Below are 25,194 nucleotides of genomic sequence, written 5' to 3'. Positions count from 1 at the left end.
AACTCAGGCTTCTGATCATCCGTTTTCAATCCAAATTTTGAATGATCATAGTCCGAATCTAAAATCTATTACTCCCATAACCATGGGTGATACTAAACCTAAACAAAGACATCAATTTGGTTATCCATAAACCTCCCTCTTGATTAGACCAGTCCTTTTCATGGAAGCAGGGTTTCGTTTCCGGATATGATCTCACCAAGATTAACAAAAAGGTAAGCGGTGCAATAGAAGGATCAAGAACAACCAAAGAGAAACACTAATCTACTTTTATCATAGTAAGTGGTGAAGCATGAGTGAACAGGGAATCACTTACCTCAACCAAATCAACTATGAATGACAGTAGAACCTTCTGGGACACCAACAACACTTCAGATATGCTTTCAGCACATCTCCACAGTCGTCTAACTTAAAAAAATGGTAACCACGAATAAAATATTCGTAAAATAGGCGAGGGTTACTATTTATAGAAGTCAGGGGCAAAATATGGCAAAATCCCGCAACCAGAACCGGGTGGCTTGAAGCAATCGACCGCCACTAGCAACCGCCCCATGTATTTTGCTATACAAGGGTGCTTTGCTAGGGGGGTTGATGTCCATGTACAACCTAGCTCTAAATAATAATGGGGAAGATTTTACCTTCATTATGGACCTCTCTAGACATCACTTGCTTTCCAGAAGTCCAACTACCAAGCAAGGTAGGCTCTTCATCAAGAGAATCTAGATCCATGGGTTCAAGGTATGGATTATGGACTTCTATTCTGATACTCCACAAATTTACCTGACTAGACTTTCGGATTCTCGAACCTGCAATTCGGATCCCGGGTTAGAAATACAGGGGTTGTTACAATATGAAACATAAAACTGGAAAAAATTCGAATACTCTTATTTGCTCTCTCACTGACTACTCTCTAGAAAGAAGTTAATCCTCAACCTCTGTCATTGTAGTTCACTGATTTATAAATGTGAAAATAACCTATAGGAGTATGAGAAGATGGATCAAGAGGACAGAAACACAAGAGGCACCACCTCCTATGTCTAGATCCCTTACAATCAATATCACTAAGGTATATGATCTTGAACCCATCTTTGCAATTGTTCTTTAACACTCTGCTATTAGAAGCCCCAATCTTAATGTTACTCCTCTAGGGTTTACTTTGATCTACCATTTTGTAATAGGATCTTTTTTGAATGAGGTTCCATTTATAGATCTAGAAGAAGTATACAACACGGTCCAGAATGGGAAAAAAGAGGAGGAAATCAATATTTGTTGGCTCCTAGGGTTTTGGTAGAACTAGAATTTGGATTATGGTCCCTACTTAGTAGTACAACTTTGGAGCAACCGATGCGAATTGTGGATACGATTACGAGAAAGATCATAAACTAGGCATCGTGCTACCATTGCAGTTGTGATGACACGGAAAGGGGGAAAATTCATTCATAATTTGTAGCCATGTTGGGTATTTATTCAGGATGGTGGTGGGTGATTTTTGAGGATTCACATCCTCTGTAATTCCCTTCCCTACAATTTCCTGTAATTCCCTCATAAGATTGTGCCATGTGGCATTCAAGTAATCCAATGGTTATCAAATTTAAACTAAATTTGAATTTTATTTAAATCCACCAATAAATTTGAATTTTATTTTAACTTTTAAACTCTAGTTTGTTGGGTAACCTTTGAATTACTTAAATGCCACATGGCACAATCCTATGAGGGAATTGCAGGGAACTGTAGGGAAGGGAATTTCAGAGGATGTGAATCCGATTTTTGATAGGTAAATGGGGGGAAGGTGGGGGTGGTGGTGGACAGTTGATTCTTTGGCCAAGTTGGTCCTGTCTATGGTGAGTGAGTGAACTGTGTGGCTTATAACTGCTTCGTGGCTGGTTCAGTTGTATTCGTCATGGGTTTTTCTGGTTGTTCATTTACAAAATAGAAATACAAAATACGATACAAACAAAAGAAAGAAAAATAGAATCCGGCTCCCAGACACATGAATTCACCAAATAATTCCCAACCCTATAGAAAAGTCCACTAGATGCGTTCAAACCGTCAAATAAAACCGTCAAAGATTGATTCCAATCTGGCGGTTGTAACCCAGGCCTAATTGGCTACAAGGTCGTACAGGCAGTGCTACGTTTTTGTCGGGTTGATTACCCTTGGGAAGGAGATGCGCTGGGGTACGAAAGAGATGCTTTGCATCGTCTGCAAGCCTTCACTATTAACCTAGAGAGTGGAAAACGAGAGAACCAGAGAACGATAGAGAAAGAGCGCGAGAGAGTTTTTCGTAGAACCAGTCGCTGCTCTGGTTTTCCAATTTGTTCAAAAGGAGAAAGGAAAATATTTGGTTAAATTACTTACTTTTGCAGGTACGGTGTTTCCTATTCTTTGTGTTATTTCTTAGATCTGTTGCTTCATTTCTTTTCTCCTCGATTGATCCGCCGTTTATTTCTTTTGTTTACACTTGTTTTCTCTATTAATATCTTGTTGTGCACCTCTTAGATCATCTCATCATCCTGATGGTTTTCTTCCCGTTAAAATCTAAATATGTTAGCTTATTACGATAGTGTATAAATTCCTAGTCCCAATAATTAAGATTATTCAGTTGTCCACGACGATTATTAATTGCGTCGACGAGGCTATGTCTTTCCTTCTGTCTTAGTTGGTGGGCTCATGTATAAGGATGGTATTATTAGAGGAACACCCCGATTCAATTGTCGACAAACCAAAAATATTATTTTTTTGGAAAACAGTCGGGGATTAGTTGTTGGTGGATTAATTTCAGGCTCGATAGATGGCATAGGTAGTCATAGATGTTAGTAGCCTAGCAGTACAAGGGATTCATTTGGTTAAATGAAAAGGAAAGGGAACACAATTAGAAGATAGAACACTGTGAAGTACTTTAGAAATGTAAGATAGGTTTTTGGTATTAAGTTGGAGTAAGTTTGGGATTCCATCTGTAATTGAAAGTTGGTAATTATTAATGAGCATGTGTTTTATGTTGAGAATTCCTGCCAGCTTGTCGCATAGTGGACTATGTAGTGGTCAAAATCTATTAGTTCAGAGGTTGATCAGTAAATACCATCTTAGGATTTTCATTCAGGAGCAAGAGGATTGTTTCTGGATTTAGTTAAATGGAAGGAACAAGATACTCAGCTTAGCTGACATTAATCTATTTTATTATCTTAAATAAATTAAATGCTCACTTCTTCAGGTCTTGATAAATCACAGTCAACTGAGTAGATATTTTGTTGATTTTTTAGGCCTAGTAAATAAATGTAATTATCTGTAGTCAACTAGGGAGATCATTCTGAGGTATTATTGTTTTTATCTGGATCTAAAGGAGTACTTGGACTGATTTTATGAGTTCTTGTCTTGAATTATTTTATTTAATGAGTAATCAAGGTTGATTGAAGTACGTTTATTCATTACCTTGATCTGTAGTAAGTTATATAGATCATACAACAAATTGTAGGACTGGTTTTGCTGTGATCTCAAGACGTGAGTGATAGTCTTTTATGAGAGAGTGTTTGGGATATGATGGGATGGTTTTGCCAGCGCTAATGATGGAGATTCCTGATGTACAATGTCTTGGAGACCTCAAATGATATGGTTAGGCTAGGCGTCAATTAGATTAGGTTTCAAGGGATGTTTTAGAATATAGGCTCAATCTAGGGAGATATTAAGTAATTCTTTTTTTGGGATATGTTGGCAGGGGTGTCTAATGGATTCAGAATTGAATGAGACTTGCATGGAACCTAGAGCTTGTATCATAGGAGATGCTCAACATAATTCATCAAATTTGGCTTGATTAAGTGGCAAGTTATGAAAAATCTTGATTTTTAGGGTTTCAAACCAAGATTTGCAAGAACTAAGGTTTGGCTGGTCAGAAAAGGGTGAAACCGGGATCGAAGGAAGGGGCTGTGATGGTGGTATTATGCCTGTAATATGAGAAGGTTATTTTTTTAAAATTTTTTTTTTTTGGGGGGGGGGGGAGGGGAGCTTCTGAGATATGATGTTTCTTGATGACGAAGTGAACAGGAGTGATTGAACCAGGGGATTGGGTGTGGAAAACATAAACTAGTGGGGGCTCGAAGAAGGGGGATAGGGTAGGCTGCTAGATACTTGGATGGGGAGTCTAGATGCTTGGGTTCAGTGGAGATGGAGTCTTAAGTCCTAAAGGGTGTCGGTTCAGCCACAGCAAGGACCTAGTCACCTAGGTTTGATCAAACCTTAGCATCTTAGGGTCTCTTCAGTCTTGGACCTTCTCTGACCATATTGAACCAAACCAGAAGTTGGTGAAGGAAATAATTATTAATCTGAACTGTAGGCCTCCCATCAAATCAGGGGGCTATTTGTAATAACATAAGAGAAGTACTAGTTGGATTGGGAGAAACTGAGACTTTTTGGGAGATAAAATGAAAGCTACTTAGATCTTAAATTGAACCCTTACAAGGACTAATAGACCCAAAACTTGGTATCCTAATTGAAATAAAGGACTGACTTAATGAAATATAACTGAAAAAGTACTAGTCTGCCATTAATGGTTGGGCAGAATTGCTAGCTGCCCCTGTACAACAAAAAAAATGCTGTAAAAAAGAAAAAAAGATGACTATGGGATGTAAGCTAGGGTGGATGAAATGGAGAGGTGTGTCCAGGGTCTTGTGTGATCAGCTTATTTAGTTAAAGTCTTAAAACGCAAAGGAAATTTCTATAGGACCGTTTTGAGATCAGCTATGATGTATGGTGTAGGGTGTAAGAAGATCATATGGACAAACTCAGTGTAGCAAAAATGAAAATGTTAAGATGGATGAGTGGCGAACTAGGAAGGGTAAGGAAAGGAAAGATCATATTTGAGCTGCTCCAGGAGCAACTCTAATATATGATAAACTACAAGAAAGTTGAATCAGGTGGCCGTGGCACAGATATGTTCGATAGAGTCCTTTCAATACCCCTCTTCAGATAAGTGGTTTAATCCCTATCGAAGGAACTAGAAGAGGCAGGGGCAGACATAAGAACCTTAGGAGAAGTGGTAAGGGAGGATATGCATGGCTTAGGCCTGGTATCTGGTATGGCCTCAAATACAGCTGATTGGATGGCAAGTATCCATGAAGCCGATCTCATCTAGTTGGGATATGGCTTGTTATTGTATGGGATGTAACCCATTTACTGTTAAACTGTTGTGCTTCTTGACAAGCAGCCATAGGTGCTGGGGGGGGGGGAATGCTAGGGACTTCTCAGCCTGGGTTCTCCACTTGGTTGTGGTTCTTGACTCCTGCATTAAGATCTGCAGAATTGCGGGTCGTAATGGTTCAGATGTTTGGTACTCAAATGGATGGATAACGGGGTATGTCTATGGTTAGGATTAAGGAGGGTGAGAATGAAAAGGAAATGTTTTTTTGGGCGTGGTGGGGGAAGAAGGTTGAGGAGATTCTAGATCAACTTACCTAGGCAGTGGCCTTTAACGGGGGATCGATAAGACTGATTCCACAGTCTGACCTGGGAACCAGGATTTTAAGCCCTCCTGGACTTTGAACCCCCAGGGAGGCCCAGCAATGAATTAGCTTGGCTCGGGGGATAATTATGAAAGTTGAAAGTTACTACCAGAAGTCCAAATTTCAGAATTTTAAAATTACTAACAAGAAATTCAACATTTGAAGCTTGAAAAGTAATTACAAGAAGTTAGGTATTTTTGAATAATGTAGACTTGGCAAAGTGAAGAGGTCAAACTATGATTTAGTAATTGTTCCCAAAATAAATGAACCATACAAAAAAGAGAAAAGTGAATATATAGATGGCATGTGTTTTAGAACCATTGTGGCGTTTTGATCAGAAGCTTGCAAGCGCTTTGGGTCACACAACCAAGTCAGTTTGTCATGTTACCTGGATCCTCATCATCTGGTTCCTGCCGCTGCAGTTGCATCACCTTAGCAAATATGGTGACCCACAGGTTCTTCCTGGTTTTGTACTTCCTAAATATTTCCTACTGAAATGGTTTTTGTACTTCCTAAGTATTTCTTACTGCTGTGGCTTGCAACACCTTAGCAAATATGCTTTTCCAATGGTTGACTTTCATCTTTGATTTTGGATCAAAGTTGGCTGCCAACCATTAGATCAGAGGTTGGGAAATCACAACTGTAGGAAGTACAAGATCAGGTTGAATCCCATTTACCTTGCTGTTTGTGTTGAGTGACACTACTATAAAAACAGGATTTCGTGTAATTTAGTAGTAGCATGTTTAGATTTGCAATCTTAAGTGCATTTGGGAACTGATTTTGTGGATCTTACTTGTAATGTGTAAGCTTTTTGGTTAGACGATAGTAGATGTAAGCTTGAAAACTACTTGCTTAGTTGAACTAAATGGAGTTCTGATCTTTGATACCATGACTCTCTTAGCTAGGTGTGATATGATTTTAATTTCACTATTGAGCTAATCACCAATGAATCAATAATATAGTTTAAAAGGGTGATATACATGATTCAATGGGATCTAGGTGCAATTGACCTTTCTCATAATCGAATGGCTTAAAAAACCGAAAATCACGATGCCGTGGACATTGATTCCTGTTACATGCAACCAAATGCCTCCTATGGAATTCTAGGCCTCCCCATGTGGTGCTATGGTCATTTCATGAGACTTAGTGTTAAGATGTGGGGTGCAACCAGGTAAAGGATTTTCCTTATAAAACTTTGTATTTCTCCAGTACTCACAAAATATCCCATGCAGATGTTTTTCTCCCTTGTAGAGCCTAGATTTTGAAAAACCAAACCACACTTGTAGGCTTTGTACCCTATAATTCTGTCCATTTTACTCTTTTTTTTTTTTTTTGGTTACTGCTTATTCAGATCCGACCATAATCTCAGCAAATCTGTTGGAAAATCTCTGTAGTATGTCCGTTGAGGTAGATTAATAATTTTTCCCCTTGCAAGTTCCTCACTCATCTATTTCCATGCATGGAAATTTTCTCACTTTCTGTTTTCCGGATTTATCGCAACTCTCAGAGTTAGAAGACTTTGGAATGAAGCAGCTGATCAATATTCTTCTTTATTTGTTTGTCTCCAATGGTCTACATCTTCTTTTGATCATGGTCTAATATTCTTTCTTTGTGTTAGGATGTAGAGTTTTTGGTTTTATAGTTTCATTGAGTTTCGACAGAGTGACCAAGCATTTAAACAAGCTGGAATTTTTTTGGTTCCCACTTAAACAAGCTAGAAACTAACTTTTTGAAGCTTAGGAGACAATAAAATAGAAGGTAAATGGAATTTAACGAAGTCTCCAGTCTTCCAAAGCTGCATATTTAAGTGGGAACCATCAAATCTTCTAATAACGTTCTCATTAAGATCCAAAGGAATGACTGTGACACTGTTTATGTTACTGTTCATGTTTACAGTGTTTTGGCCTCTTGTTGGCCTTTCTAGAATACTTGGTAGACTAGTGTGACTTGGCCCAGTTGAACTGATGAAACCAGTTTGATTTAGGTTTTACATTGTCCATATTCCTACACTATCACAAATTGAACCCATAGACAATCAACTCAATTTGAGCTGGTTCTATGAGATCTTTGAATAACCGACTCCTAGTTGATCTTGTATCAATTGAGGACTGAATTTTGCCTTTTAGTACGCAAAATGGTAAATTACTATAAATAACCTTAACATATTGAACAGATAGACAACCAACCCAATTTGTGCAGGTTTTGTACAGATCTTGGAAGAAGTGCCTGTTAGTTGATCTCCTATCAACCTAGGACTTATGCCACCTTTGGTTGGTATCAAGCACACAAAATGGTAAATTACTGTACATAACTATCGGGTACCAACTTTCACCTTATTGTTGCGTTTAGCCTGGTCATTCTTTAGGGACCAACTTTTTTACAATACTCCACTGCTTCAATCATTGAATCCTTGAAAAAACACATAAAGGTGAACTGCTGCCTTGATTTTGTATCCTCTGAAAGTGTTGGTTGGCTTGCTTCCTTAATAATTATGCTGCAAAACATTGCTTGGATAGGGAGTCAAACACAATCTTTTTCCACTTTTACTAGAAGACTGGATTTACATCTTCAGGTTCCAAAAATACTTACCAGGAAAGTGCGATACTTTTTTCAGTCCTTATTGTACTCTATACTTTGAGAGGTTAATGAGCAATGTAGTTTCCCTAATTATAGTTGGGTAAAATATTTTTGAGGTATCACATTGGTGGACAGTGGTCTAAAGGTGACTTTTTTATGAGAGAGAGTCATGGATGGCTTGTGAATAGCAACTGATTTGGCTTTAAACATTAATTCCTTGCCTGAACTTGATTCATGTTAGTGGATGTGATGAAGGTGGGAAGAATCTAGATCTTAGTATGAGTTTTGGAACAGAGTTTTTGTTCTGGTAGATTTTTGTGATGAAGAGTTTTCAGTGAATTCTGAATTGCCAGTAGTGATGTGGTGGGATATTGTGTAATCATGCTGACATTTTAAGGACTTGGAGGAACATCTACAACAAAACATACTGCCTGGTTGATCGATGACATTGTTGAAGTATTGAGGTATGTGCGTCTTGTTTCATGTTTGTCTTTATTTGCTACTGTTTCATGTAGTACATGGTGAATGCAATTAGTATTACAAAATGATGAGAAGTGAGTGTTCTGTTTTTGAATCATTTCTTATTCAGGTTATTGTTGGAAGACAACATGTGAAGAGGAATGACATCGTCTAGATATCCATCATTTTGTGAGTGGCGATGCAAGACATAAGTTCAATGTGACCCCATCTGGTATGTCACCAAAAAATTAACATCGGTTGATTGCTTTTTCCCCTTTCAGACCTGTATGACTACGGTTTCTTTTTTTGTTGCACGCCACATCCTAGTGTTTGTATTACTTTCCCTTGTGATTCAAGTATATATTTTTCTGTATGATCCACCAATGGTTGCATGTTGAACTGGATCTGTGGTAAAACAATTGTGGACTAAATATATCATAGTTTGCATTATAAAGCCCAGTTGATGGGAGCTGGGAGGTATATCAGCATTGCATTCTTGCTAATGGAGTCATGTAAACTGTCCCTCCCTTCTTTCTGCCTTCTTTATGTCAATATTGGAAGGGATTGAGTTTATTAATTACTCTACTCAAAGAGGGTGGCAAGTATAATTCAAATCAGCTTAGATTAGGTGGACTGAGATTAGCCTTTATTGTACCAGGTGATTCAACATATTTTCTTTTATCCAGTTTGTTCTCTTTTATCTTATCCTTGTGCAAAACATCCTCATTAAATATCCCATCTTAACTTCTGATCTCTTTCTTACCATCATGATCCTATGGCCTATAACCAAAGCTAACAACTCCATAGCCTAAGAAAGTGCATATGTGTTACTTTGCATCTAATTTGGATCTTTTTCAGCATCAATGTGAACACAGGAGATGCAACAACAAAATTTGCAGATGTAATAATTTTAACTCCTTTCCTGTCTAAGGTTCCTCAGGCAATCTGCAATTAATCACTGTAGATGGTCCTTTGTTGACCAAGTAGACAGCAGTATTTACAGCTTCAGCCCAAAAGCTCACTCCAGGATCCTCTTCCCTGAGAATCAGCATCTGGGGCTGCAATTGCCTTCGTTATTAGGGTGTTTGCAACAATAGATAGAGGCTAGGGCTGAGATAGGGTTAGAATAGGTTTCAGCCTTGCTGTAATTGTGGTTTGATCTGAAATTGTAATTAGGGTTGGGTTTTAAAGGAACTTTGGTTATTCAGGGGAATTCTAGGGTGTGGCTAGGTGAGGAAATGCTGCTGTTTGTATTTTATGAATTCAGATTTAATTCTAGAGGGTTAGGGTTTCCAAATTAGGTCTCCTCCTTACATTAGGACTGTAAAGGTGTCGGCTAGGGTTAGGGTTTGAGGGGGGAGATAGAGAAGGTATAGGAGAAGGTAATCCTAAAACCATTTGAAGTTTGGTTGCGGGGTTTGGAAATCATAGGAGTTCTAGTAAAACTAGGGTTTAGGGGTTTCTAGAGGTTGAATGCGATGTGCAGGAATTTTCAGAACCTAATGGAGGAAGGCCTAATAGTGAAACTAAGAGTAGGGATAGGATGTAGGGGAGGCTGTGATCCAACTAAAAGTGAAAGGGGAGGTAATGGGGTGGGAATTAGGGACAAAAGAAAAGAGGGGATGCAGGAGGGCTGCGGGTGGTAGGGAAGATAAAGGGGGAGGGGGCTGGGGTGTTTTCTACACTTACTTGGAGATGGACTAGTGCTGCTGGAGTTGAAGGATGTTGTTGGAACTTGAAGAAGATTGTGGAAAAATCACACTGTTATGCTGCTGCAGGCTTCCTCAATGGAAACCCATGACTTTTCTTGCCTCAAACTCTCAATCTCAATTTTATTAATCAATTCAACTTGCTGATTGCAGAGAATGAAGGCTTATTTATTTATATAGTATATAAAAAGAAAACACACTAAGATTCTACTTAGGAAACCAACTTGGATTCTAACTTGCAATCCAATTCTAATTAAAATTCCTACTTGACTAATGATTCTTACTTATACAATGATTCTATCATATCTCACTCAAGAAGGATCCAATTGGAATCGTAGTTTAGATATAGAATCCCTGCAACAAGTAGACTGAAACTAAGAGGATTCCCGTACAACTTATAAATCCAACACTAACAATGATTCTTCAATAACTTAGAGAATAATGACTGAATTGCAAAAGTATAAGTAGATCTAGGGTCCCATTAACATGGTGGACCCAATGACACCCTAATTTTGGACGTTAACAAAATTTACCAAAATGACGAAAATACCCCTGGTATGATTAGGGGTGATAGGGTTTGGGGAAGTAACCTGGGCCCTATGCTGCCCTTGGAAATGATTTACATCACCCAGCCATTTTTCTTGCTTCCCTTCACCCTAAAACCATTTGAGATGGAACATATGCCATCTCTTGCTCTATTGAAGAAGTCACAATCATCACAGTGAGTTCACCACATTCCTTCTAGCTCTGTCAGACTAGACGGGAGCAGATGTTTATTGTGGTCTTGTACTTGTTTGTCTTGGTTGTTACTTGTCTCATAGGATACCTCATGGGCACCGTTACTGAGCCTACTACTGCTGGCGATCCTTTAGAGAAGTGGCTGTAAAACGACAGCTTTGTTATTGCCTTTTTGATATACTCTATGCTGCCTAATATTGCTGAGGGCTACTAGCTACTTTTGCTCAGATATTTCTAAGATCTGGAAGGTTCCAAAAGAGACCTATTGATGTAACCACGATTCTAGAGTTACGATTTGTGATTGTTTCCCTAGAATTAAGGTTAGCCCAGAACCAGCAAAGTAGTTATCAAACCTGGGAAGGGGATATTTTAACCATCTAGATGGGATGGTTAATATTGGGAAAATTAGGTTTTGGGTAAAGATTGGGATTGACAAAAATCTAATGGGTTATAGAATTTGGTTAACAATTTAATGTGGGATGCGTTTAAGATTTTGTTGAGACGATATGGGATGAATTAGGGTCTTGGGAAGATCCTAGAGACAAGTTAGGATTTAACTATTTGATATGGTCTGGTTTTGGGATGATTATGGTTTTAACAAAACCACAATGGATGGTTTTGAGATATCAAAAATTACGTTGGAGCTGAATGAAAGGTGGCAGATAGGTTTGGGATGGTTTTTGGGTTGTTATGGGTGAATCTTGGAAAGGTTTCTTGGGCACTTTCTAGATCTCTCTCTTTTCTTTCTTCTCTTTCTTTTCCTTTTCTCTTTTGAATTTCCAGGTCTGCTGCAAGAAGAGAAAGAGGAGAAGAGGGGGTCGAAAGGGAGAAAGAGGAGGGGAGGGGATGCGGACGGGATGGGTGAGGGTGGGAGTGATTCCTAGGGTTGCTGCCGGGAGGGGGAGGGGCTTTGGGTTGTAGCAGGGGTGTGGGAGGGGTTCTGGGGTAGCCGCAAGTATGGGGAAGGGGTGGGGAAGCTTGCACAAAAAAGGGGAAGGGGGGGGAGTTTGCGGGTGAAGGAGATTGGAAGAAACTTGCTGGAACTGACGAAGAAGACCACCCAAAAGTGGCTGTGGCCCTCCCAAGAAAGCCACGACTTGATTTCCCTCAAGACTCAAATTCTTAGTATTCGGTTCAACTTGTCTTTACAATGAGATGTGGCAGTATATATAGCTTTACAAGTGGAGGGAAAGACTTAGATTGTAACTAGGAAATAAAACTTTGACCCAACTAGGGAATCCTTTGTAGACTAGGATCCCCTTTACAACTCAAGTAAATAACAACCACAAATAAAAGAAACTAACATGCTTAAGAATGGCTAATTATCCAAAAGATCTTAATTTGGAATAGATTCCAAATGGCATTCCATCTCTAATTACGACTCGTTTAACTAACTCAATAAATAAGCAAGCTCAAATTTGGACTCACAAAATCAAATGAAAATTACTATAATAAAATAATTAACAAAATAAGTGGGAAAATGTCCGTTATGCCATTGGTAGGTTTTGGCCAGCCCATTAGGTGCGCCACTTGGGTTGGTCTTTGGGGCCCAAATTAGGGGTTGGCTAGGGGGAGGACGCCTGATTACATCACCTATTCTAGAGGCGGGATATGCAACCTAGGGGTCCGGTTCACAGAAGCATGTGTGTGCCGTGACTTTGCATGAGCCATCTTTATTATAGTACAACTCATAGCTTTGAAGCTTATGGCAGGAGCTTGAAATCTATGAGTCCTAACCCACCTGCCCTATTGATGCTTTCAAGTTGTAAAGTGTGAGGATTAGATCAATGTCAACGATTTCTTATGCCTTTGTTTTCTTAAGGAGTGTTGACTGACTGCCATGGTCTAGTCTCCACTTTCAGATTTCTCAGCTCCATACACCGGCTCCAGAGTTTTTCCCACAAATATACATGTTGCCCTGTTGATTGCTTTTTCCATCTTGTCTCTTATGATATGTGAATACTGTGGGAAGGAATGCCAATTAAGGATTATTTCTGTAAACTACATGGTCGTCGTGTCACTCGTTTCATTCAAGGATTTAGTTAGGGACGAGTCCTTGGCAGACCTGATGTTGCCAATGCTCCTTATGTTGAGGTGATACTTCCAATAATCCATAAATGCCATGATGTGATCCAAACTCTAGGGTTTTTGCACTTGATTATTTTACCCTAAAATTAGAATTCCTCCCGGATCCTCACCTTGTGAACCAGCAATTAAGGACTAACAATTGTAGTTGAGGATTATGTTGGATGGATTAGGTAACAGTTAGGGATTTAACAATCACTAAGATGGAATATATTTTGGGTTGGTTAGGGTTTTGAGAAAAGATATGGAGAAAGCTTGATTAGCAAAACCTAGATGGTTTGGGATAAATAGGATAGGGTTAGGCCCTTAGGGTAAATTATGGTTTTAACAAAACCCAAGATGGGATAGTGTATTTGGTAGTAGGATATCCAAACTCACCCTAGGTAGGAATTTTTTTTTTTTGGGGGGGGGGGGGGGAGGGAAGCCTGCGGTTGGGTCTAGGGAGGGTTCAGGAAGAAAAGATGAAGGTATGGCTGTTTTAAGGTTCTTGGTTGATCTTGAATGGATCTTGGACACTTCTTTCTTTTCTTTTCCTTTCCTTTTCTTTCTTCTTTTCTTTTCTGCTGCAAGATCAAGAAAGGAAAGAAGATGGAGGGGAGAAGTCGGGCTTGCTGCCACAAGGGCTGGGATGAAGGGGGAGGGTTCTGCGATGGGTAGGGAAGGAGATTTGGGGTTGGGGAGGGGACTGGGTGTGACTTGTTTGGACAGGGCTGATTTCTGAATTTGAGTTGAAGAAGATTGTCACCAAGCTTGCAAGGATGAAAAACCATGCTGAAATTGCAGAATAACTCATTTAATTCTTCAACCCAGGTTTTGGGCTAGCTTCCCACAGACTCCAAGTCTCGAATTCTTATTAATCTTCAACTAAATTGTTTACAAGGAGGTTGGGGGGGGGGTTTAAATAGCCTTGGCACTTGGATTCAATGAGGAAACTAAATTGTACTCAACTAGGGAATCCTCTTCAGATTGTGATCCTGTTTACAACCCAAAATATAAAGGGAAAATTTCAGCAACACCCCTTGGGTTACCCCCTAAAATTAATGCCATCCCTTGAGTTACCAATTTATCATTAAGACTCCCTATAGGGTGAAAATATATCAGAGACACCCCCTGGTGTTTGGAAATCACAGTTAAGTGCTGATGTAAGCAAGTTAAATATTTCAAAAGGGCAGACCTTGAATGAAAAACCTACGCTGATTCATTTCTTCTTCTCTCTCTAGTCTCTATTTTTTGTGGCTCCTCCCTCTCCCAATCATAAATCCTTACAAAATTTGGGAGATATGTTTCATGGATGGTGTTTTTAAACTTAAGATGTGGGGGTAATATTGGAAATAGAAAAATAAAAACTAATGAGACTAATGGTGTTTGTAATAGGGGGTCTGATTGATAAGTTGGATCCAAGGCATGGTATTAATATTAGGGGATAACTCAGGGGGTGGGACTGAAAATTTCCCAAAAATAAATAACTGCTGAAAAGAAATCTTCTAAAAACAACTTGTGAAATCAATAACTAATTATCCAAAGGTAATCTTCCTTTAAAATTGATTTCAATTAAAACTCCTACTCTGACCAGGACTCTAAATGCTAATCCAATTGCAAAACAAAAAGTAGATATGGACTCAGAAAAGTATTAGGAAAATTATTGGGCCCTCTTGGGTGCAAGGGGGGTGGGATTAAGGACAAAATACCTTTCTGAGGATTCAGCCAGCCCTTTGGTTTGGTTTGGTTCTTGGGCCAGTTGTTGCTGTTTCTTTTGGGGGGGGGGGGGGGGGGTGAACCTGCTGACATCATCCCGTTTCTCACATGATGAGATGCTTATGTTGCACTGCATGTTGACTGGGCTGATACTTCCCTGTCAGCTTCAATTGCCTACTAACCTATTGCTTCCGCTTCTGCTTCAAACTATATGCTTGCAACTTTGGTTACTCAGGTGTACTTAATGTGAGCTTTTAGAGCATTCTGGCTTTATATCTAGTTTTATTGAGTTATGCGGTTCTATTTCTAGTTTGGTTAACAACTTTTATCATAAATAGGTCACAGTTATGCTCCTAACGTATTAAGTCATTATTCTCTCTCTCTCTCTCTTTCTGTCTATCCTCCCATAGTTTCTCCGTATGTACCACTTCTGCATTCATTTTGGTGTGCGTGACCATGAAATGAACTCATTGGTCATGGTGATTTGTGACTGTCAGATGTCATGTTAGAACCCTCTTGTTTAGTGGTGTTTTGAGGAAGGGGTGTTGTTATGGGATTCTTATACGGGCATTTGCACCCCAAGTAGAGTTTAGGTTGTTTGGATAGATGGGTGGGATCTTGTAAAAACAACAAATTTATTGTCCCATGAGTTCTTCTGCCACACTCTTTTCAAAACCTCTGGAATGTTGTAGCAACATAGTCGTCTTCTCCCTTCCCAATTATGGTTGTAATGATGGTGTATGTCTTGTTGTGGTGATGTTGTTGTCCTCATCTTTGAATAGAATAAAATGGTTTGGGGGGGGGGGGAGGCATATGAACCTGAAACTACACTGCCCCTGCAACTCCATCTTCAAGCAGAAAGCGTCACTGTAACTATTTTTCAGCATGTCCAGCTTCAACAAAACAGTCACTTTCATTTCAGTTGCAAAAGAAATGAAACTTAAAAATGTTAAGGAAAAAAGAAATCTAATTCACGAGTCCAAAAAATAAAATCTGGCTCCCATTATGGTTGTAACTTGTAATAATACTTTGTCTGGCTGCAGCAGAGATGTTGTTGTTCTCAAGGGTTTCAATGGATCAAAATGGTTGGGGGGAGGGCCATTCTGAGGCGTATAAACCTGAATTAGCACTGCCCTGCAACTCCATCTTCAAGCACAAACTGCCCCCTTCTGAACTGACACCATAACCCCATCTTCAAGCGTAAACAGACCTATATTCTAGCACTGAAAATGATTTGGGTCGTGGCTAGCTTCAACATAGCAGTCACTTTTCAGATTTAAAAGAAACCTGAAAAACGAAAAAAAGGAAGATGATATCCAATTCGCATATCCAAAAATGAAAATCTAGCTTCGTGTTGGGACAATTAGTACCAATGACCAGGAACAATTTGCATAGTTATTTAATTCTACGAATAATTTGCGAGGAATCCGAATAATATGATGTATTTGCCTGAATCTGCGTTTTCCCATTGATTAGGTAAAACTCTCGACTTTTATCCTTATGAATAATATTCGTGATTAATTCTGGCGGGACTTGTTGACGAATCTGCAAATACACTTGAATGCTTGTTCTCACAATACTTCTTCAGAGCTGAAACGTACCAAAGGTACTTTCTTTAAGGTATTTAGACACCCCGATTTGTGAAATACGGGTTCTACAGTGTCTTCACCCCAAGATCAGTCAGCCCAAACCTTTAAGGTTGCACCCCAAAAAGGTTACTTAGGTGTAATCAGGTTATGTTCACTGCTTAACAGAATAACAACAGGGAGAGAGAGAGAAGGGTAAAATCTGTACTTAGAATGAACTCGAAATTGGGTTTGTATATAGCCCCAAAGGCTGTGGGTGAAAGGGTAAGGTCACCTCTCTTTGTGAGGAGGAAGGTACCTATTTAGCTGACCTCCCTACAGGAGAGTGCCTCTCTAATGGCATCTCCACGTTTTCACCCAGCAGTGGGCTTTCCAGAATAGGGCCCATGACAAAATGGGCCTTTCGGATCAAGGCATATGACCCACGTCCCAAGTCCCAAGTCATATAGATTTATTAATATTAATATATATCTATATAATTATGGCAGGGTCACAACAGGGTTCAGGCTCGGTTCATGTCACACAAATTAATATTACATGGGCCCTTACTATATATAAACGATATAATCAACTCCTCTCAACCCGATGTGGGACTAAATAAAACCATAGGATAAAAGACACGATTAAAACATATATTTGTATAAAATAATATTAAGTTTTAAACATATTTACAAAAGGACTGAATTATATGCGAATAATTTGGCTTGGTTTATAATGGCATGAAATAAGGTAAACACCCATCAATTTTTCACTGCAAATGCTTTTAGGGTTAATCTTTCTTCTACAAATTTTCTCCATACAATCCTTCTGCAGACAATTTCTGTACATTCTTGGACTTCACATCTCTCGGTGGCTTGGGATGCGATCCTTTTTTTTGACATTAGAGAAAGTAAAGCTCCAACTTCTTTGTGATTCTTCCATTCTTCCTTCTACAAATGATTTTTGCGTATTCCTTTGCGATGCTTACTACTTTGTCGATTGAGTGAGATTCTCAACTTTTGAATGGCAAATGAAGTCGAGAGGCTGAGTTTTCTATTCGTTTGCCACTTTTTGAACCTATAAAATTCAAAACTATATATGTATTTTTTAAATAATTAATCGCTTTGTTGGTTGTGTATGTTAATTTTAGATCTCAATTAACTATTGAGTATTAACTGCATTTGTTTAATAAACAATAATCTTTTAACTCTTTCTATAATTAATTTCTCTTTGAGTTAGTTTCTTTAATCGCACACAAGAACCCAAGTGTATTGGCTTCTCTGACATCTCAATGATTCTGCTCCTACTTCGAGTTTCTGTAATCTTTGCTTGACTTAAACAGCTGAATTTTTTAGCAAACAAATAGTTCTTGAATCCAAAATTTAGTTGTCCTTTTTTTCTTCCTGACTATTTTTTGACTGAACTGATAAATTAATTCATCGAATTATTCTGAATAATTCTCCATCCGGAATAAATAACTATGGCTAGAATTAGCATTAAAACCCTATCGCTCTAGCATTTGCGAAGCTAAAAGTTATTCCAATTGGGGATTAACTCAGACAGTGTGATCACTGGCTTTGCTGTATGCATTGATGTGTGACGCACCATAGATGGCATGAACTCGTCGTGTCCTTGGAGATCCACCGGCCTCCTTCAGCATTCTCTGTTTTGAAGTAAAAATTAGTCTAATCACCATGGATTCAGTTGGTTATATTGTTTCTCTGATCTCTTCTTGGGTTATTTCACTGGGCCTTTTCCCCTCCATTCTCACTTTTTCTTCCAAATCCCACATTTCCACCCGTCAGCCAAACACCCGAACAAATTGGCGAAACGTCAAAATCCCCATCTATTTTCACTTTTCCACCCAGGTTGGTAACCCCACTAGCAAACAAGTCCCACATGCCATAGATTCCAAACCCGCGGTCCCCTCTAACCAATTGGGTATTTGAGAAATAAAGAAATGATTTTTCCTATTAGTAGGCTTATTTATTTGCAAATGAATATGGATCAAATTGAGGAGTGCTTAAGTCGAATGATCTCAAGGGTTTAACAATATATGGTTGTGTCATTTCGAAGCTGCATTTTCTTTGGATTCTGCTGCTACATATAAATGCTCTAAACTGTATGATGTGTTTCAAAGCTCCTTTAGAAGCTTATTTTTGTGTTCCTGTGAGACTTATTATTTATGTATTTGTTTCTTGTAGGAGCTTCAGCAAACAATGCGGTCCTGGTTGGATGATGGGAATTCTCCCTCGACATCTACTTCGCCCACTTCACATACTGTTCTTCCTCAGGTTCCAGGTTGCTCCACATCATCGCATTTGTAAGAGTCCTTTCTATACTCTCCTTTTTGCTTTCTGGTTGTTATTTTTGATTTTTGTGCTTGCACATTCTTGTGATAGAGTTGTGCTTGGTATACTCTCTTAGTATTTATGTTATCTATGCTTGATGCTTTATTCTTAACCAATTAATGCAGTCTCAGAAATATTAACTTTATCTGTATCAGTTTACCAGGCTTGAGATTTTGGTTTCTGAAAAAGATTTTTCTCCCAGAATTCAATGTAACACTCAAACCAGCCTAGGGATAAGGGTTTTCAACAGTCCACAAAATCAACCAGTTTTTGATATATATGAACCAAAAAAAGAACCTTAAATTATATTCTCTAATTAATCCTTAATAAAAACATCTTATAACACAGTGGAAGACTTACATAATTCAAATCACATCATGTTAAAAAAAATCCAAAAATCAAATGTCTAAAGTGCTGGTAACACCACATCTGAAACTTGCGATAAATTTAATGCAACCTTAACTAGGGCGGTCATAGTCATGGTTTATTTGTCTCAACAGGGGTCTTAGTCCCTCGAAAAAACTGCGATCTCGCAAAATCTCGACTGTAAGTTATGGCACAAAACCAGAGGAGGGCTGCATGCGTTGAAGAGAAGAAAGAAGAAGAGCTGCAGAAAAACAGAGAAAAGAAGAAGAAGATGAATAATGTGATTGAGAGGAGCCTCATTCAATTGAGAAACTCCAACGAAACATTTTCAATATTTATAATATGGATGCAGCACTTGCAATCAAACTCCAACAGGGAAGGAAGAGTCCAATATGGACTCTAAAATCTTCAGATCTCAGCTCGAGATTTAGCGAGAGGCGCCAAGTCCTGTTTTTTGTTGCCCAAATGCCCTCCAACACTCCCCCTTAAGCTGGAGAGTAAACATCATTCCCAGCTTGTTGCAAATAGACCTCACTCTTTCTGCCCCCGAAGATTTTGCAGATTAGTCAGCTAGTTGTTCTCTAGTTCGTATATGATGAGTGGAGATCAGTCCCTGTTGAAGCTTCTCTTAAACAAAATGGCAAGCAACTTCTATATGCTTTGTACGCTCGTGAAAGACATGATTCGATGCCACGTGAATGGCTGTGATTGTCACATCACAGAGACATAGGAGACTCATGACTAAAGCCAAGCTCACTCAAGAACTATTTGATCCACATTAGTTCATAAGTGACAAGTGAAATGGCCTGGTACTCTGACTCTGCATTGGATTGAGTGACTGCTGTTTGCTTCTTACTTTTCCAAGTCATAGGATTTCCTTCAGCAAAGGTACAATAGCCTATAGTAGACTTTCTATCACTTAATGCACCAGCCCAGCCATATTTATGTTAGAAAATCCTTTAATTCTTCTATGACCATGATCTGTATAAAGGAGCCCACGTGCAAGATCTTTTTTAAAAATATCTCAATATGTGCACAATTGCATCCCAGTGAGTGGTACGAGGGCTAGATAAAAACTGACTCACAACACTGATTGGAAAAGCAATGGTAGGTCGAGTCACAACCAAATAGTTTAACTTTCCAACCAGCCTTTTTGATACTTCTCTAGAGTCTAGATCTTCAAGGGCATCTCCATCTTCAGGCATAAGTTTCATATTTGGATCCATTAGAGTATCCAAAGGCTTTGAGCCAAGCATCGCTATTTCAGATTGTAAGTCAATCGCATATTTTTGTTGGTGTAGGTAGGTCTTCAATGCATCAATAGCTTTGAGCCAAGCATCCCTATTTCAGATTGTAAGTCAATCACATATTTTTGTTGGTGTAGGTAGGTCTTCAATGCATCAATACTAGCTAAATCATCTCCAATAATGATTATATCATCCGCATACACAACTAAGAAAATATCCTCCCTGTGCCAGATTGACGGTAGAACACAGAGTGATCACTCTCGCATGGAGACAAACCAAATTCTGTCACAACTGAAGTAAATTGGCCAAACCATGCACCTAGGGACTGTTTTAGCCCATATAGTGATTTCTTCAAACGACATACCAAACCATTTCCCCCCTGAACAACAAACCCTGGAGGTTGCTCATATAGACTTTTTCATAGAGATCTTCGTTGAGGAAATCATTCTTCACATCCAGCTGGAACAGGGACCAATGATATGTAGCTGCTAAAGAGATTAGGATCTGAATAGAAGTTAGGTTTGCAATGGGAGAAAAAGTATCCAAATGGTCCACACTATATACTTAAGCATATTCTTTTGCTAGCCTTTAATCTAGCAACAAGTGTACTATCAAGATTTACTTTCACTGCCAACGCCCAACGACATCCAATAGCAGTTTTCCCAAGAGGTAGAGGAACAAGGACTCAAGTATGATTTTCCTCTAGGGCTGTCAACTCCTAAGTCATTGCTGCCGTCCACCTATGGCTTGACAAGGCTCCAGACAATTTTTAGGCACAGTGTGAGTCTCAATGGTAGATAAACACGTAGGAAAAGTAGGAGAAATATTAGTGTATGAAACAAAGTTAGAAATGAGATACTGAATTCAACTCTGAGTTCATTTACGAAGAGCAATTTGAAACATCAAGGTCAGAAACAGAGGGACTTGCCACAAGATCCATGGCCGAGGAGGCGACAGTGGAAGAGCCACCTGAGCAGGAGGGACCGTGGATGTCGTCTGATGTAGTTGATACACAATAGATTTGCGTTTGAATAGGTGGAAGTGGTCACCTATCTGTTACAAGTGGAGAAATGATAACAAGGAGATCCACATCCATAAAAGAGGTATGCACAATGTCAGAAGAATGAGGAACAAACTCAAAGAGAGAAACATCAGCAATAATAAAATATTTCGAAGTTCAAATGAATAGCAACGATAACCCTTTTGAGTATGGGAGTACCGAAAGAACATACATTTAAAGGCGTTTTGGATCAAGTTTATACAACTCACGTCGGTGATCTTTAATAGAATAGACACTCCTAGAGATGTGGGGAGGCAACTCATGCAAAGGACTATTAGGAGACAACAAGGAATACAGGATACCTCCTTTTGAAACAGATGAGGGTAGTCAGTTAATGAGACGACAAGTAGTTTGGATAATATGAACCCAAAAGTATTTAGGGATCCGCATTTCAAACGGGAAAGAGCAGACAACTTTCATCAAATGACTATTCTTCCGTTCTGCCGCACCATTTTGTTGGGGGGGTGTTGACATTAGAGGATTGATGAAGAATGCCATGTGATGCCATAAAAGTATTAAAAAGAAATATTATTTTGCATTATCACTCCGAAGGATTTTGACAATTACCCAAATTGTGTATGGATTTCATTCGCAAAATTAGAAAAGATACTATACAATTTAGAATGATTTTTCATTAAATATATCTAGGTTACTCTTGAATAATCATCTACACAAGTAACAAATTAATGAAAGCCTAAAGTAGAAATAATAGGACATGGTCCCCACACACCAGAATGAACAAGAGAAATGGGTTTGTCTACCCTATTATTGACTCAAGGGGGTTAACTTACACGGTGAAGCTTCCCAAACTGACATGACTCACAAGGTAAAGAAGAAGTGGTTCTAAAACGTTCATCCAAAATTTTCAAAGTATTTAATGGAGGATGGCCCAAACGACAATGAATTTGGTGAGGGGTAGACGTGCTCGAGTAAGCAATAGAAGGAATGTCATCAAACACGTACAATCCTCCTGACTCACGGCCTCTACGAAGTGTCCTCTTGGTCGTAAGATCTTGAAACACAATAACCAAGAAAGAAAGTGACGGCACAATTATAGGTGGAGGTTAGTTTATGAACAGACAGTAAGTTAAAAGGAAACTCAAATAAATACAAAACGGAAGACGGGGATGAGGTGGGGGTGAGCTTGACAATTCCTACAGCTTTAACATTGGCATTAGAACCATCAACAAGGGTCACAATGGAAGGTGGTGGGAAAAAGATGAAAAGTTACTTAAGTCACCGGTTATATGATCAGACGCCCTTGAGTTAATGATCCAGGGACGGGAGGTAGAAAGACAAGCCTTAGCATTACCTGTTTGAATAAAGGTGGTAGTGGGAGGTGGAGATTGAAGTGTGTGGAACTGGGTGAATTTGACATAGTCTTCATCAGTCATTTTCACAGTTTTCTCTTCTGACTCTGGAGGGGCAGTAGTCGATGTCTGTAATGATGCAGTGTTAACAACCTGAGGTGGCTTACCATGAAGCTTCTAACAAAATCTCTGTATATGTCCTAGTTTTCCCTAGTGATGACAAGTCTTGACATTCCAGCAGTTTCGGTGGATCCCTGAGTATTGTGGTTTCTACTTGACCCTCCATTTCCACGATCGTGAGTACTTGACCCACCACCCGAGCCATGGTTTGGAGTAAAAGAAGCTAATGCAGAATTAGTCGAGGAACTAGACTCTTGTGTGTTTTCTTTGGACACTTAAAGTACATGGGAAAAGTCTCAGACAGTGAGGGTACCTTATCTCCTCCTAAAATCTGCGCTCTAACTGATTCATATTCTTTCCCAAGTCCTCCCAAAAAATCCCATGACTGCAAGTTGTTCCTGCTGATTTTGCATCTCAACAACATCCGATGAGATGGGGTTTAACTCTTCATACATTTTTTTTAATAGTCTGCAAAATATTGTGTCACAGGTCTGCCCTTCCTGTTAGCCCTATAGAAGTCTAGGGGAACCTCATAGGTACGAGAAAGATTATTATGGCCAGAATACAATATTTTTTGGTAGTCCCATAAATCCATCATTGTATCAACTTGTGTAACTAAGTCAGCAATATTTTTTCCCATAGAGTTCAACATCTGCCCTAAAATTTGGGCATCTACAGTCTTCCATGTATTATTCCTAGTGGACTTACTAAGATGGTCTTTTTGTCCACGACCAGTCAACACAACCTGAACTATCTTTTTCCACTAATAAAAATTACTAGCCCCTTCAAGCTTTTGTTCAGAAATATGATGGAATGTGGATGTCGTGATTTCGGTAACAGAATTCTTAGGTTTAGGCATGATGATCTAGTCAGAAACACTTTAACAGAAATAGCAGCTGGCAACACCCAACAATTGCTCAATCAAATTAGAACATATCAGGATTTCTTCAGAAAAATAGATTGCATATCGGAATTTCTTCTTAGGAGTTCAGAAAAATAGATATCATGCAAAAAATTCTTTTCAAGGAAAAAAACCCCCCCCCCCTTCTTAGATGATAATCACAGCACCATTTAGTCTGGATAGGTTACCACCAAAACAAGAACTTCAAAAAAATTTCAAAGAATATAGAGGAGAGTAGCTTCTGATTCAAAGAACTTATTCCAATCACAGAATACACCCCCTCAAAGGGGAAAAAAATTCCAAAAACAGAAAAGAAGAGAGTAGCTTCTGATTGAACTTATTCCAATCGCAGAATACTTCCCCAAAAAAAATTCCAAACACCAAAAACTTTCCAAAAATATTCCAATTACAGAAAAAAAATCCAAAAAAGGAGAATCGCATGCCAAAAACAAACTGACCTAAAAATTCAGAAGCTGCAAAACCTTCAACAGAAAGAGAAGTTGCTTACGAACTTCTTAATTCATCAGTAACCCTAAAAGGCGCTGAGCCCCCCCGAATAGCAGCCTTGGATAGACTCTACTAGACCTTCGATGCCTCTATTTGTTGTGGAAAGATGTCAAGGATGACGGAGAGATGGATCACAGGCCTCCTAGCATGCAACTGGCTCTGATACCATGTAAGTTATGGCACAAAACGAGAGAAGGACTGAATGTAATGAAGAGAAGAAAGAAGAGGAGCTGCAGAAAAACAGAGAAAAATAGACGAAGAAGCATGTAATTGAGAGGAGCCTCATTCAATTGAGAAACTTCAACAAAACACTTTCAATAATCAGCAAAGGAAGAGTCCACTATGGACTCTAAAATCTTCAGATCTCAGCTCGAGATTTAGTGCCTGGCGCTTCATCCTGAGCCTATTTTTTGTTGCCCAAAATGCCCTCCAACATTGACCAAGATCTAGTTAAAAAAAATCCTGGCTCAACTCATGTGAACTCAGTGGCCCGTCTTTGCAGACTTATAAAATTATAGTACAAACCATTACTTGATGTAAATGGAAACATAAAGGTTTAAAGTCAAATAGTATATCAAACATGTTCAGATGTTCACAATTTCATGTTACAATGTTGGTGTACTTAGAAGTTACACCACCAGAGTACAAGAGTAAAATCAATGGCTAAGCAGCTCCTCCTACTCTTCCTCCTCCACTAGCACCAGCTGCAAGATATCAAATCTTGTTGTCCGTGTCACTTGTTGTGGTAGGGTAGGGTGAGGCTTAGACGCTTAGTATGTACTTGCTGTTGTTGAGGGCTGATGATAAAACGTGCAGAGAATTTCATGGACTCCAAGTACTGCAAGTGAGAGAGAGGGAGGGAGCTTGACAGTTGCAGAAAATAAATAAACTTCAGCAGCAGGGGCCTTCCCTCCTAGGAACCCATGACTCCAACTAATTCCTTCAGTCAGTTCTTCATTCAATAATATCATCATTTGCCTTGTTTCCTAGGTGGAGGGTTATAGCCTTTTACAAT

General features: G+C 39.1%; 1 protein-coding gene across 5 annotated transcripts in view; it reads left to right on the top strand.

Annotated features, from left to right (window-relative positions):
- The first annotated feature begins 2,107 nt into the window (after nucleotides 1–2,107).
- Nucleotides 2,108–25,194, top strand: part of LOC149012049 (uncharacterized) — a 90,879-nt gene continuing 67,792 nt past the window's right edge. The window contains exons 1-4 of one of the 5 annotated variants that reach the window (XM_089163959.1): nucleotides 2,108–2,363; nucleotides 8,464–8,530; nucleotides 8,656–8,757; nucleotides 18,522–18,640. In XM_089163959.1, the coding sequence (XP_089020085.1) occupies nucleotides 18,537–18,640 (104 nt within the window). In that variant the 5' untranslated portion in view covers nucleotides 2,108–2,363; nucleotides 8,464–8,530; nucleotides 8,656–8,757; nucleotides 18,522–18,536. Of the gene's footprint in view, nucleotides 2,364–8,419; nucleotides 8,531–8,655; nucleotides 8,758–18,521; nucleotides 18,641–25,194 lie in introns of all 5 variants that reach the window. The other 4 variants (XM_089163955.1, XM_089163957.1, XM_089163956.1 and 1 more) reach the window with 4 other exon arrangements.

This window comes from Hakea prostrata, chromosome 7 (assembly GCF_041222555.1).
Source record: "Hakea prostrata isolate BN-2017 chromosome 7, UWA_Hpros_2, whole genome shotgun sequence".
Taxonomy (NCBI): domain Eukaryota; kingdom Viridiplantae; phylum Streptophyta; class Magnoliopsida; order Proteales; family Proteaceae; genus Hakea; species Hakea prostrata.
Note: the sequence above shows the minus strand (reverse complement) of the source record. Positions and strands in the feature narration are given on the sequence as shown.